Source organism: Mus caroli, chromosome 17, assembly GCF_900094665.2.
Source record: "Mus caroli chromosome 17, CAROLI_EIJ_v1.1, whole genome shotgun sequence".
NCBI lineage: Eukaryota > Metazoa > Chordata > Mammalia > Rodentia > Muridae > Mus > Mus caroli.
The window spans coordinates 16,733,272-16,748,672 of record NC_034586.1 but is presented as its reverse complement, the minus strand read 5'-3'; the positions used below and the strand labels follow the sequence as shown (position 1 = coordinate 16,748,672).

General features: G+C 43.5%; 2 protein-coding genes across 2 annotated transcripts; both read right to left on the bottom strand.

The window, feature by feature from the left end:
* Window positions 1-316: 316 nt before the first annotated feature.
* On the bottom strand, window positions 317-5,533 carry LOC110283944. Its single transcript, XM_021149499.1, is given in 8 exon segments — window positions 317-1,501; window positions 1,544-2,164; window positions 2,167-2,230; window positions 2,232-2,930; window positions 2,932-4,448; window positions 4,450-4,703; window positions 4,706-5,095; window positions 5,098-5,533. Coding segments are annotated over 8 exon segments (5,166 nt in total).
* An 8,378-nt stretch (window positions 5,534-13,911) lies between these two features.
* LOC110312208 (vomeronasal type-1 receptor 4-like) lies at window positions 13,912-14,901 on the bottom strand. Its single transcript, XM_021185763.2, has one exon. It carries the CDS (start codon window positions 14,899-14,901, stop codon window positions 13,912-13,914), a length of 990 nt encoding a protein of 329 aa, XP_021041422.1.
* Window positions 14,902-15,401: the final 500 nt, after the last annotated feature.

Genomic DNA, 15,401 nt, shown 5'->3' with positions numbered 1-15,401 from the left:
AAGAAAATTCTAATCCATCCCCAGAGGGCTCAACAGTCCATTTCCAATCTCCATTGTTTGAGGTAACACAACTCCATTGACTGCAAATGGAGGCCCCCCACACCAGGAGCTCTTAAGGTGCTCGGGGCAGCTATAGAACCCATAGCTTCGAACTACATTAGGGGGAGTAATCCTGGCTGCAGGAATGATTTGGCAGAGGCAAAAATACAGGGTTGGCCACCATGCCCCCAGAGGTTCTAATTTTGAGGTGGCAAATAGTATTTACCCCGATTGGGATAACACTTGCCAAGTGAGAGTTATAGGCTGGTGTGGGTTGTCACTCTTCTCTTTCAGGATGGCGCCGACGAAATAGGCATAACTTAAGAGGATTATCAGTCCTTTCCAATTCCCATTCATCTTGAAGTTCTCCAGGAGCTCGCTTTACGTGAGAGGCGTGAATCCAAGCAGAGATGCCTTCTACTTTGACAGCAGTGGGGGTGGTCAGTAGTACAATGTAAGGGCCTTTCCACCGAGGTTCTAGATTGCCAGCTCGATGTCGTCTGACAAGAACTGTATCTCCCACCTGGAACTGGTGAGATACCATCAAATCTCCTGGTTCATAGGCCTCCTTGAGCTGCTCCCAGGCAGTGTTTCTGACCACTTCTAGGGCTTTCATGCGTGTAAACAATGAAGAACCAGGGTTAAATTCTAGAAAATCTGGCACTCTCCCTACTTCAGTGAGCGGGGGAGGTCCCCCGTACAGAATTTCATATGGAGTAAGCTTAAATTTTCCTGGTGTGTTCCTAACACGGAACAAAGCAAAGGGAAGGAGGGCTGTCCAGTCATTCCTGCCCATCTCTATTGTCAATTTAGTCAAGGTTTCTTTTAGGGTTCTATTCATCCTTTCTACCTGTCCTGAACTCTGGGGTCTATAAGCACAATGTAATTTCCAATCAATCCCCAGTTGGATGGCCAGTCCCTGACTTACCTGGGCAACAAAGGTGGGTCCATTATCAGACCCTATTACCTTAGGTATTCCAAACCGTGGAAAAATTTCTTCTAGGATTTTCTTAACCACAACATTGGCTGTTTCTTTTTTTGTTGGGTAGGCCTCCACCCTTCCTGAAAAGTTATCTATAAAAACTAAAAGATATTTATTACCATACTTAGCTGGCTTTACTTCAGTAAAATCTACTTCCCAATAGGCTCCAGGGTGATCGCCTTGTAGTCTTCTCCCTGGGGGATATCTCGAATGTCCTGCATTAGTCATGGCACACGGTACACAGTTCTTAACTACTGCTTCTGCAACATCAGAGAGTCTTAAAACATAAAAAGCAGATGCTTTAACCAGTGTTTGCAGGTGTTTGACTCCCAGGTTGGACAACCGATGTATATTTTCAATAAATCTCTTCCCTTCTTTTTGTGGTAATATTATTTTAACATTACTGGCTGCTCGTTGGCCCTGTGAATTTTTTGCAGTAAACCCTAAATTGTCCATTAATTTTATATCTTCAGGTGTATACTCAAAACTCTGGCTACACAATTCCAGTTCTGGCAGAGCAACTTTCTGGAACGGTTCTATCTGTTGAGTCCTGAAGGGCAGAATCTTAGGGCCGAGTGCAGCCTGTTTAGCTTTAACATCAGCCATATTATTTCCCCTTGTCACAGCATCGTGTCCTTTTTGATGTCCAGGAAAATGTATAGTGGCCACTTTGGCAGGCAGATGACTAGCCTCAAGGAGGCTCAAAATCTCCTCTTTATTTTTTATGTCCTTGCCTGCTGATGTCAGCAACCCTCTTTGTCTATAGATGGCACCATGGACGTGGGCTGTAGCAAAAGCATACCTGCTATCGGTGTAAATGTTGATGGACTGCCCCTCAGCCATCCGAAGGGCCTGGGTCACGGCAATTAATTCAGCTTTTTGAGCTGACATACCTTCTGGCAGGCTGCCAGCCCACATGACTCACTTACCATCTACCACCGCTGCCCCTGCCATCCTCTTACCTTCTACTAGGAAACTGCTTCCGTCTGTGTACCAGTTTGGAACACCTGGCCACGGCTGGTCACGTAGATCACTTCGGATCCCAATTTCCTCCACAAGGATGTCTGCACAGCAGTGAATGGGTGAGGAATCATCTGTTTCAAGAAGGAAGGTGGCAGGGTTGAGAATAGCGGGGGGCGGGAGGGGGCAAACACGACCCATTCAGTCAGCAGCAGACTCTGGTAATGAGTCATCCGGGCATTTGTCACATCGGTCTGGGGGCTGACGGATAATGCTTTCAAGAGAGTGGGGGGCTACCACAGTTATTTGCTGTCCCAGAGTTAATTTGTCAGCATCCTTAATGAGTAGGGCTACTGCAGCAATGGCCTTTAAACATGTGGGCCATCCGCTGGCCACTGGGTCTAGCTTCTTAGACAAATATGCCACTGGCCTCTTCCACGGCCCTAGAGCCTGAGTAAGAACTCCTCTGGCCACCCCTGCCCTCTCATCAACATAGAGGATGAAGGGCTTGGTTAGATCTGGCAGTGCCAAGGCTGGCGCAGTCTGCAGGGCCTCCTTAATATTTTCAAAGGTTTTCTGATGTTCTGATGTCCATCTAAATTCTCCACTTTCCTTGGTCAGGGAGTACAGGGGGGAGGCCAGTGTTGCAAACCCAGGTATCCAAAGTCTGCAGAACCCAGCGGTGCCCAAGAATTCTCTCACCTGCCTTGGAGTAACCGGTGTTGGTATTTGAGTCACAGTCCTTTTTCTAGCCTCTGTCAGCCACTGTTTTCCATCCCAGAGGGTATATCCCAAGTAGACTACTTCCATCTGACATAGCTGGGCTTTTTTAGCAGAAGCCCGGTAACCCAACTCACCCAGTTCTGCTAGCAATCTCTTGGTCCCCTGCCAGCATTCTCTCTCCGTGGTTGCAGCAAGATGCAAGTCATCAACATATTGAAGCAGAGTTTTCAGTTCAGAGGGAGGCTAAATCTCAATGTAGAGCCTCATCAAAAAGGGTGGGGGAGTTTTTGAACCCCTGGGGTAACCGTGTCCAGGTCAATTGTCCCGTTTGTCCAGTGTCAGGATCTCTCCACTCAAAGGCGAATATGGGCTGGCTGGAGGGATGTGACTTCAGGCAAAAGAAAGCATCTTTTAAATTAAGTACTGTGTACCATTTTCGCTCTGGAGGGAGTGAGCTGAGGAGGTTATAGGGATTAGGAACAGTTGGGTGAATATCTTGAACCCTCTTATTGACCTCTCTCAGGTCTTGGACTGGTCAGTAGTCACTCGTGCCAGGTTTCTTTACCGGCAGTAAAGGAGTATTCCAGGGTGACTGGCAAGGTACCAAAATACCTAATTGTAATAGTCTCTGAATATGTGGCCTGATTCCATCTCTTGCTTCACGGCTCATTGGGTATTGGCGCACTCCTATAGGAGTTGCATCTGTCTTCAGTCCCACAACCACAGGGGGAACTCTGACAGCCATTTTCATGCCTCCAGTCTCTGCCCATGCTCTAGGGAAAGCAGTCAACCAGTCTTTTAGGTCTGGCACCTCCGTTTGCTTTATGCCTTCATGCAATCGGTATTCTTCCTCAAGCTGCAGGGCTAAGACTATGGAGGTGGGAGATTCCCAACATACTCTCAGCCCTTCTTGGGTAAATCTGATCTGGGCCTTTAATTTAGTCAGAAGATCTCTTCCTAGAAGCAGTGTGGGACACTCAGGAATGACCAAGAAGGAATGACTCACTTGGCCTTTCCCCAGATTTACAGTGCGTGCAGTGGTCCAGGGGTATTGTTTCTGACCAGTGGCTCCAATCACTATGTTTTTTTTATTTTTTAATTTTCCCAGTGGATGTTTCATCACAGAATGCTCTGCCCCTGTATCAATTAAAAAGTCCATGGGGGTCCCCTCCACCATCAGGGTTACCCTAGGCTCGGGGAGGGGGTCCGAGCCCCGTCTCCCCTATTCATCATCTTTCAGAGTCAGGACCTTAGGGGCCCTTCCCTTCTTCTTTGGGCATTCCTGTGCCCAATGTCCTCTTTCCTTGCAATAGGCACATTGGTCCTTCTCTAAAATCTTATGGACAGATCTTCTTCCTCCAGGTCTGGGTTCCTTGTTGCCCAGGTACCCTGTCTGTCTATTCTCTGGCCTATTCCTTCCTTCACGTTCCCCTACTACTGTGGCCAAAATCCTGCTTAAATTCCTCTCCTGTCTTCTTTCCCTTTGTTTCTCTCCCTCTTCTTCTTCTCGCTTTTCCCTCTCTCTCTTCTCTTCCTCTGTTTCTCTCTTATGATACACCTTCTCTGCCTCCTTAACAAAATCCTGTAAAGCCGTGGCATGTAATCCTTCTAGTCTCTTTAACTTTCTTTTAATATCTAATGCTGATTGTCCTATAAAAGCCATTGCAACTGCAGCTTGTTGGCTCTCAGAGATCGGGTCAAAAGGAGTATAGCATCTATAAGCTTCCATCAATCTTTCCAGAAAAAACAGATGGGGGCTCGGTAGGGCCCTGCATCACTTCCCTTACCTTAGCCAAATTGGTGGGGCATCTCGCCGCTCCCTTTAGACCTGCGACCAGAGCCCGGCAGTAAACTGCCAGTCTCTCCCTACCTTGAGCTCTGTTGTAGTTCCAATCTGGTCGATCCAGAGGGAACCCAGCATTAATCTCATTAGGTAGGTTGGTTGGGGCTCCATTCACTCCAGGAACATTTTTCCGAGCCTCCAGGAGAATGCGCTCTTTTCTTCAGTAGTAAACAGAACCTGGAGGAGTTGCTGACAATCACCCCAAGTGGGTTGATGAGAAAACATGAGAGACTCTACCAGCCCCATAAGGCTGGTCGGATTCTCAGAAAAGGAGGCATGGTTAGTTTTCCAATTATACAGATCAGCTGATGAAAAAGGCCAATATTGGAGGGTCTGAAGAGACTGCAGGTCTGTGGGCAGGTCACCCACAGCCTGTAAAGGAAAAGCAGAAGTAGTGTCAGGAACTCTATCTGCTGGGGGACTCTGGGCTCGTCGGCTCTGGGTCCCCGCTGCTGGCCCTCTGACCGCACTGGCAGCAATCCCAGAGCCTGGCACAGGGACCTGCGGAGGCAGAGGATAGGGAGGAGGGGAAGGGGACTCTGGCCACTCGGAGGCCCTTCAATCTCAGGATAGATCTTGGGGGGAGCTGTGGGTTGAAAAGGAGGCTGCGTTTCAGGTGGAGCCTGTGGTTTCATTTTTGCTTCTCGTAGAGTCAGGGCTCAGGAGCCTGACCTATGCTGGAGAATCCATGGTTTGATCCAAGGTGGAGGATTCTGGACGAGGTCCTGCCAAACAGTAATGTAAGGCTGTTGATCTGGGTGGGACCCAGGTCCATTCTGAAAGACAATGGCTTTAACTTCAAAAATACGAGTCAAATCAAAAGTCCCCTCCGGTGGCCATCCTACATCAAAAGCTGGCCACTCGGAGATGCAAAAAGTCTGCCAAGGTCCTTTCTTAATTTCTACTGAAAGATTATGGGCCCTTGATCTAACTTCAGTCCAGTGGTCTAAAGTCAAACTTAGGGGGGTCGTTATAGTCTGCCCCATTGTTGACACCACGTAAAACACAAAACAAACACAAAAAACACCCATACACACACTGACAAATATCTGTAAACAGACACAAAAAACAAACACACACTGACAGATGCCTGTTTTCCATCAAACAGATAAAACCAACTCAGAAATGCATATGGTCGAGGGAGTACACTCCCCGCCCCAGACAGACTCCTGGAGTCCTTCCCCTCACTCAGGGCATCCCCCAGAGTGAGCAGCAGCCGGTGATTCCAGCACATCTGCTGTTCACACTCAGTGCCTCATCCCGAAGCAAAGGTCTCCGTTTCTCACGAAACGTCGCGGCTGCAAATTTCAGCACAGAACCTAGCCGGCTTACAGAAATATTTTTGGACAAAAATCTCACCTCCAAGTGGGTCTTCAGAGACTTGGGTGGTCATGACGATCCCGGAGGAGCCCCCAAATGAAATACTCAGAAAGGAGCCCCTTGCTCAGGCCTCAGGACAATAGCGGACATCCAAGAACTCACGACAGACTAAGCTTGTTGCAAACCACATGAGGCTTTATTCGGAGAAAGCCAGAGCTCTGGGGACGACTCATATCCCACGCAGGGGTAGAGGAGTCAACCTCGAGGGGAGAGAGGTCCCAGTTTTTATAGGCCCTCAGGGGCAAAAGGAGAAGGGGGGAGTAGGAGATTTCCAGATCTAAACAATATCTATTCTAAAATGATTGATTCCTCAAGAAATGGGTATGGGAGAGAAACAAGAAAAGAATCTAATGAAGGTGCAGCAATGGGCACACACCTGGTCAGAACATTGGCAGACACACAGGTTGGAGGAGTGGCCATAGCATTGTGCACCTTTATTTTTCTAAATCAGTGAAGCCAGTTCTACTAACAATAAAATCTATTTTACCAATTCCAGGGCTTCTATGACCTTTTACATTCTGCCAGGATCTTTCACTATTACATTATCACTAGCTTTATGTTTTCTAAATCCTTCACTGCCTAAGCTTGGCTATCCTGGTTCTTGCTCTGTAGATTGACCTTGAATGCAGAGATCAGCATGTCTGTCTCATGGGGTTAAAGGTGTGTACCACCATGCCTGGTTCTAAATTCAGCTGTGTAGGGTCTTGCCCCAAGGTCCCACTCCCTTAATCTGTTATTTCCTAGAACACAGGATTTTGCTCCATTTCACTTCCTGGTATGACTTTAATACTCGAACCATATATTTTATATTTTGCCTTTCTAAGCTTGCTATGCTTGTTCAAACTTCTCTTTGTGAGACTTAACCAGAGAACAAAGTCTCTGCTGGGCTTTTTTGAAACTTCCTTTGTCAATGCAATTAATGCAATTAATCCAAGTCTCTTCACCTTAGCCTCAGGCAGANTTTTCACACAAGGGTAAAAAGTAGCCGCATTCTTCACCAAAATACCACAAAGACAGTCTTTATTCCACATTCTGAAAGTCTTCTCCTTTGAAATCTCTTGGGCCAGGTCAACACAGTTCAAATTACTCCCAGCAACAAAGACTTCCATATTCCTACTAGGATGACCCATTAAGCCCCATTTAAAGCATTCCACTGCTTTCCAAATCCAAAGTCCCAAAATCCACATTCTTTCAAATAAAANCATGGTCAGGCCTATCACAGCAATACCCCACTCCCAGTACCAACTTCTGGGTGGCGCCTGCATAATGTGCAGAGCCATCAGTAAACTAGGACCTAGTCCTCTTCGGTCATTCAATCATAGGGAACACCCCATGAGGCTATAGGCACATGCTTGGCAGCAGATGGCATTGTAACAGGAGTAGAAACCATAGGCATTTGAGCAACTTCTTGTAACTTGCTTGTGCCTTCAGGACCTGCTCTGGCCCGATCACGTATATACCACTTCTATTTGATAATAGACTGTTGCTGTGCACGTCCCACTTTATAACTTGCAGGGTCTGATAGTACCCACTTCATGATGGGTAGTTCAGGTCGCATAGTAACTTGGTGTCCTATTGTTAAACGTTCAGTTTCCACTAAGGCCCAATAGCAGGCCAAGAGCTGTTTTTCAAAGGGAGAATAGTTGTCTGCAGATGATAGTAGAGCTTTGCTCCAAAATCCCAAAGGTCTTTGTTATCCAGGAAACTCTGAAGCACCTTGTTCTCATCAGAGATTTGGTCTTTTAGTCTCTCCTGAAAAAAAAAATCTTGTAGTTGCTGAGCTGTTCTGACAGGATAGAGTTCCCCTTCTTTAGCTCCTGCTGCTTCCTCAACACTACAGCTTCCTTCTTCTTCCACATTTCTATTGTCTGCTCCAGCATCTTCCAGTGCTGCTTCTGCTTGGTCAATCTGAGGGTGAGCTCTGCCAACTGCTCTGTCTTTTCTTGATCTTTCACAATAAACGCCTCCTTTTCTTTTCTTTTCTTTTCTTTTCTTTTCTTTTCTTTTCTTTTCTTTTCTTTTCTTTTCTTTTCTTTTCTTTTTTCTTTTTTCTTTTTCTTTTTCTTTTTTTTTTTTTTGAGTTGCCAGCTCAGCCTGAAGCTCTTCTACTCTGATCCCCAAGGCCTTCTTTTCCGAGACCATCTTCTGGTTGCATTCTTTCAGCTGGCACAGCTCACTCTCCCAAGAAGTCTTCTCTTCCTCCCAGGAGGCCTTCTTTTCCTCCCAAAAGGCCTTCTCTTCCTCCCAGGAGGCCTTCTCTTCCTCCTAGGAGACCTTCTCTTTCTCCCAAGTTAGTCTTCCAATAGTTTTGTTCCCTGACCTCAAAATGTCTCTAGGTCAACTATTAAGAGTATGTGTGGATGCTTCAGTCCTATTTAGAAGAGGGAACAAAATAATTACGGAAGTAGAGGGTGGGAGGGACTTGGGAGAAATAGAGGGAAATGGGGAAAAGGGCGTCTAATCAGGTATAAGAGGAGATGGGGAAAATGCACAGAGGCTCTCTGTGCATGCACAGGAAATTGAACAGAGGCGTGTAGCAATGGGAGATCGGGAACTGGGGGTAGCCACCAGAAAGTCATAGATGTCAAAAAAGAAAGAGTCTCCCAGGACCCAACAGTGATGGCATTAGCTGAAATACACAACTAAGAGGAGGGAGAACCTGTAGAGACCATATCCAGTTGTCCCGACCAGCAGGATAGTCGAACAGGGACTTGAGGGTCCACCTGGAAGAGAATGGGGCACAAAGAAACACAAAGAACAGACAGCAAAACTGGTTTCTGTTCAAGCTGACAAATTTTAATTTTTTCCACAGAAGTTATATACTCATAGGAGCAGGGAGGGGAATGTAGGGAGGTTGCTTTGTCTCTGGCTAATACATCCAATCCCCAGGAATAGGATAGTGACTGGGAAAATAGTTCAGCAGGAGGATCAGAGCAGAAAGGGTTATTAGGCACCTAAGATTTATAGCTATATTTTCTCCGCTGACTTCAGGTTCTGTGTCTATTTGTACTCAGGTGGACTAGTACTTTCCCACAGAGACCAAGACTTTGTAAGTAAGCACTTATGGCTGACAAGGAAGCTAATATTCAAACAGGATCGCTGCCAACATCCAGTGGTGAAGCATGGCCTCCAGGTTTAGGAATGGGGCCACCCACCCATCTTCAAAACTTTGACCCAAAACTGCTCCTGTCTAAAAGAAATACAGGGACAAAGAGTGGAGCAGTGACGGAAGGAAAGGCCATCCAGAAACTGCCCTACCTGGGAATCTATCACATATGCAGACATCAGACCCAGATACTATTGCTGATGCCAAGTGCATGCTGACAGGAGCCTGATATGGATGTCTCCTGAGAGACTCTGCTAGAACCTTACAGACAGATGAGGATGCTTGCAGCCTTGGACTGAGCATGGGGACCACAATGAGGGAGATAGGTGAAGGACTAAAGAAGCTGAAGGGGTTTACAACCCCATAGGAAGAACAACAATATCAATCAAACATACTTTCCCACAGTTCCCATGGACTAAACCACCAAAGACTACACATGGAGGGACCATGGCTTCAGCTGCTAATGTAGCAGAGGATGGCCTTATCTGGCATCAATGGGATGGGATGTCCTTGGTCCTGTAAAGGCTTGTGCTCCAGTGTAAGGTACCACTAGGGCAGTGAGGTGGCAGTGGGTGAGTGGGTGGGTGGGAGCACCCTCATAAAAGCAGGGGGAGAGGGATTGGATGGAGAATTTGCAGTGGGGAAACCAGGAAAGGGGATAACATTTGAAATATAAATAAATAAAATCTCCAATAAAAAAATTTTTTTTAAAAAAGAGAGTGCATTTTTGAACTTCAAATTTCTCCCTAAGATTTTCTATTTCACAGTCACTAGCAAAAACACCCTAACTAACTTTGCTAACAATTTTATCTTTCCAAATGCATACTAAGTGAGATGGCCATTACTAACAATCTACATGTCTATGTTCTTTACAGAGGTGGTGATTGACTCATTAATTTGCTCCTGCAGCAATGCTTGAAAAATTTCAAGCACCATTATTGTAAGTGCCAATGACAGTGTTCAGTGAAGGGATGGAGACCCCTTACAGATTTTGTATAATTCTTATATTAAGATGGATGTGAAAGAAACAAGCAGAGAAAAACTCCAGAACACAAAGTCCACTGGATACACAGTACTCAAGAACGTGTCTCTGAGGCATACCTATCTTAGTTGTGCTAACTAATGGGCCATATTCCTTGAGTTTTAAAGGTGTTTGTTGTTCCTCCTGTATAACCTTCAGAAACACACACACATGTATGTGTGTGTATGTGTGTGTATATATTCACACACATCACTCCTCCAAATTGCTGCTGTACTGAATAAGAAAGGGAGAAATACAATAAGAGCTAGAAAAAAGGAAATGAGTTTTTTACTCTTTCCTCTGAATTGAAATATCCATTCCATCATGAGGAAAGTGATCATAGACTTAGAAGGATTCTAAAGCTTTTTTGTTGTCATATTGGTGAAACACTGAATGACTCCAGACCACAACACTGTAAGAAATCCCTTTTCCATACTTCTTTTACTGGTCCTAAAAAAAATCAATTTGTTTTCCAAGATACAAGGATTTTTGTGGGTTTGCTTTCTATGTGTATTTAAGCTCCCCAGGAAGAGCCTATCACAAAATATTCTAAACACAATTCTAAAACTTTGTTCTGAAATTTGTTTCCTCTCCAGGGTAGATATTTGCTCATGTTTCTTCAGAAACAGTGTCACTATTTAATTTCTTCAGACTAAAAGGGACTCACCATGTCTGAGAAAGAAAAACAAACAGCCCTTCTAAAATTATCCCACAAAATAGAAAGCTGTTTTTCTATACTATACTCTGACACCAAAATGAAAACAGTGAAAATGTATGTTTCCTGGTGTATGGCTTAATTCTCAGAACATGCCAAGACCCAGCTTTAAATGCCATGGCAATCCAGGGCTTACATGGGGAAAAAACCATGTGGGTACACTTTAGTAGAGTAAGGAAGCTTGATTACAAAAGCAGAAATAGCAGTTATCCTTGTGACCCATTCTTTTGTAGAACAACAAAATTGTTAACCCCAAATTGTTCCAGTCTAAAAGAATTGCAGGGACAAAAATGAAGCAGAGACTGATGGAATGGCAGACCAGTGACTGGCCTAATTTGGGATCCAGCTCATGGGCAAGCAATAATCTCTAACACTATTACTGATGCAGTATTGTGCTTGTACAGAGGAATGTAACATGGTTGTCCCCTGAGACTCAAACAGCTTCTGACTGAGATAGATGCAGATACTCATAGCCAAGCATTGACCTGAGATCAGGGACCCAGATGGAAGAGTTAGGGGAATGATTGAAGGAACGGAAGGGGATCCAACTCCACAGGAAAACCAACAGTGTCAACTAACCTGGACCTGTGGGAAGTCCCAGAGTCTAAGTCACCAACCTAAGAGTGTAAGACCTCCTTTCGGGGACCCCCACTCTGTCTCGGGAGGAGAGCACACCCAAAGAAACATGAGAATCCTTCTTACTGCAAACACATGAGACAGTTTAATGGTGGACCTCCAGGTCGAAAAGTATCTCACTCATGAGACAGTGGATTCGACCCTAAGGCTCGAAAGCTAGGGGTTTTTATGAGGTAAAGGGCTTAGGGGTGGGGAATTCAGCATAGTGACACACTATTGGCTTATTCAAACATCAGCAGAAAAAATACATGTAAGCAAAAGAATACATGCAGGTCAGGGTGTCGGATTTCTGTGAGTTGGATGTTTATTAATGCGAGCAGAGTATCTGGTTAATTTATGACTTTAAACTGTGTCAAAGGGCAATGGGCAGAGGGAGGTGCCAGGCCAGATGGTCGTTGACTCAGTTCAGATAGCCCTGTTATGTCCTGACATTCCTCTTTATCTTTATGGTCAAGCTGTTCCCAAGAATGCTTTAATGATGGGGCATGCCTGGGTTTGTTCTTCTTTCAGCCCCAGGCAGCCTCTAGGCTCACAAACAACCAGCAATTTCTGAGTACTTTATATGACTTACAGGTCTTGAAATTTCATCTTTCTTTCAAGAGCATACATGGACTGGACCAAAGACCCTGGTACATATGTTGCAGAGGTCTGCCTTGCCTTGTCTCAGTGCTAGAGTATACACCTAATCCTGTAAAGACTTGATGTGCTAGGGTAGGGGGATACAAGGGTTGGGTACCCTCTCAGAGGCAAAGAGGATAGAGGATGGGAAGACGAACTTTGTGAGAGGATACAGCATTTGGGATATAAATAAATAAAATAATTAATAAAAAGCATATCAGACAGTTTTTTGAATAGTCTTCAGTGTCTGAGACAAAATGGAATAGGCTGCAAGGTTATACCTTGTATAAGCTAGGAACTTTCATGACGGAAGCGTTTTTTGCCTTGTGGCTTCTCATAAAGTATGTTTAAACTGTAAGTATTCTGTTAGCCATCACAACAGAAACAGGAAGAGAAGAAAGGCAACTACATCACTAACAGAAACACAGAGATTGAAAAGGCAATGCTGAAGCTTTTTTATGGCTTTTAAGAATTCTCACCTGTCTACCAATTTCCTCTAGGCAGAAAGAAACAGAAGCCACCACCCGCAACAGTTGACTTATTGTTTAATAGCACTGAAGAGAGGATCTTGTGATCCTTGCAAGTTTCTTCTTTCACAGACAAGAAAAATTTGTCTTCTTCCTGATTCCAGGGACCTCATCTCCCCCATACTTCTTCTTGAGAGAATGTTTCAATTTAGAGGAAACTACTGTACTATGAAGACAGTCAGTAGCAAACAGCCACAATTAATCCTTGGCTGAAAGTTGTATTGAGAGGTAAAATCCCTGAAATTCCTTCCTGATGCTTGTTTGATTGTTGTCAGGCCCAGTCCTTTGCAGCCACAGTACAGGTAAAAACTCCACCTGTGAGATCTTGATTCTAACCAAGGAAAAGCATGATGGACAATGGAATAGTCATTTCCAAGGTTGAAGTTCCATGCATAGTGTACTTTTACTGGGAAATGTTCTTAACAACAAGAAAACTGACTTTCATGAATGCTTCAGAGATACAAACTAATAACTGAAAAATTAATCTAGGAAAGGAATTCAAGCTTGTCATGTCCTAATTTGACATTTTTGATACTCATTCAATTATTTTATATTTTGAGTGTTTTCAACCGTAGTATGCATTTAATTTAAATTCCAATTATGTACATCACTGTGTAAGCAATTAAAAGTAGTGAAAATCCACATATAGAAAAAAAGTTGTGCCGGACAATGGTGATGCACACCTTTAATCCCAGCAATTTGGAGGCAGAGACCAACCTGCTCTATAGAGTGAGTTTCAGGACAGCCAGGGCTACACAAAGAAAGAAACAAACAAACAAAAAGTTGTTGGATGGCATAAAGCATAAATCACATGGTGATGAGCACCCACCATATTTCTACCCAATTTCCAGCAAGACAAAGGCATATTGCATGGACTCAAGTGAAATATTGTGTGCATTAGTTCCAAGGTTATTTAAAGTAACACCACTAACATGAAACATAGGGAGCACAATGAAAGAATTTCAGTTTATTTTCATTTTGACTCAGACCCCATAAAGAAAAGCTAATACGAAATGCATTTTGTTTGAAAGCAATTTGTTATTGTTGTAGGTATCATTATTTCAGTTTCTGAAATTCACAATTATTTGTATCCTTTTATGTCTTGTGATTGATATGTTCTGTGCTGTCTTCCAGTGGTATTTCTTGATGGATAGTAGACTCAATCTCAGTAAATATGTGCTGACTTGTTCTTATATGAAACAAACAAATGAACAAACAAACAAGCAAAAACATACACATACCTTTAGCACTAAATATTGTTATACAAAATATAATAATATTCCTAGTGAATACAAACATTTCTCTGAGCATGATAATTAATGTCAGAATTCCATAAGTGTTTGGAATACATAGGATGACCTTTAGGATTTTTGATAGTTTACCCAAGCAAAGCAATGGATGGATGTGCTGGAACCATGTCTCATGAGTAAGTAGGGGCTTACAGAAGCAAAACACATTGAGAATATTGAATGGATACTCACTAGATGCCAGGTAAGATTAACTAAAAAGTTTAAACAAATAGTTAAAAGTGTGGAGAGTGTATAGAAACAGACAAAGGTACTCACTAGGAGAAGAATGGTTTGTGTTGCTCTGGACTCATGGCTGGATCTAGGGAAAACATTGCGCCTAATCATATGTTCCATCCTCTGCTTGTGCCTGTGCAGAATAAGAACCATAGAACCACTGGAGCACAGCATGAAAAACATGCACACAGCACCAGGGATAATCACATGTACTGCATGCAGTACCTCAGCAGTTTTGTCAAAAAAAAGAGAAGAACAGTAACCCAAGTCCTTGAGATTTGTGTTGTTAACATTGCACAATTTTGCAGACATATACTTAAGGGAAACAATGCTAAAAAGGAGAGATAGAATCCAAGTTAAGTATAGGGAAGAGCTGATGTACTTGGGTGCTTTATTTTTAAAGATTGTCCAAATGGCATCCTCTGGGCTGATGGTGATGACCTGGAAGACACTCAATAAGCATGCACTGCCAAATGACACACCTCTTCCCACCCTATGAAGGTAGGAAAGTAGTTTGCACTCAAAATCATTGAAGAAACATTGGAAACCAAAAGCTGCCATTGCTTGTGGAACACCTTTACATAGGAGAGTTAAGAAGTTGGACACAATCAAGTGCGTCAAAATCCAGTCCATGTGCTTTAATTTGTATGATTTGAAGTAAAGCACTATATAATTGTAGAGGAGACACGAATTGCCCAAAACTCCAGCAACAGTCTGTGATACCAAAATAACCCCTATAGCCATATCACCAGACATGATTTGACGAGAACCTTCTGCCTGATCCCGAGGATTCTGCATGAGGAGGTAGGCATGGACTACTTGCTTCATGTTACTTAAAACCTGGCATTTGCCATGCAACTTATTCTCACTAGAATTAATAAGTGATTCACTATGATTTTTTAAATGTATAGATCCTAGATTTCTAAGAAAAACAATGTATAATTAGTTGACACTTCTAAACCTATAAGGTATATATTATTACTTAATGTGTTATCAGTGAAGATGAAGGAATCTGAGTTACGTACAGTATAGTTGAGATTTAGAAATTTTGCTTGTTTCAGAATACTGAGAGGAATATCTGGCTAGGTGGTGATATTTTGGGTGTATAACCATTTCACATGCTCCATTAGTTCTAGCTATTTATTGGGTTTTTCAGGTATACTTGTGGAGTATTTGCCTCTATTTTCTTATGTTCCTATTGTGTCACATGTGGCTAGACTTTCATGATTTCTTTCAATTTCAAGTAACCATTGGTTTGTGAATATTAATGGTATAGACCAATATAAATTATTAGAGAACATTGAGATCTGTTGATAGAAGTGCATAAG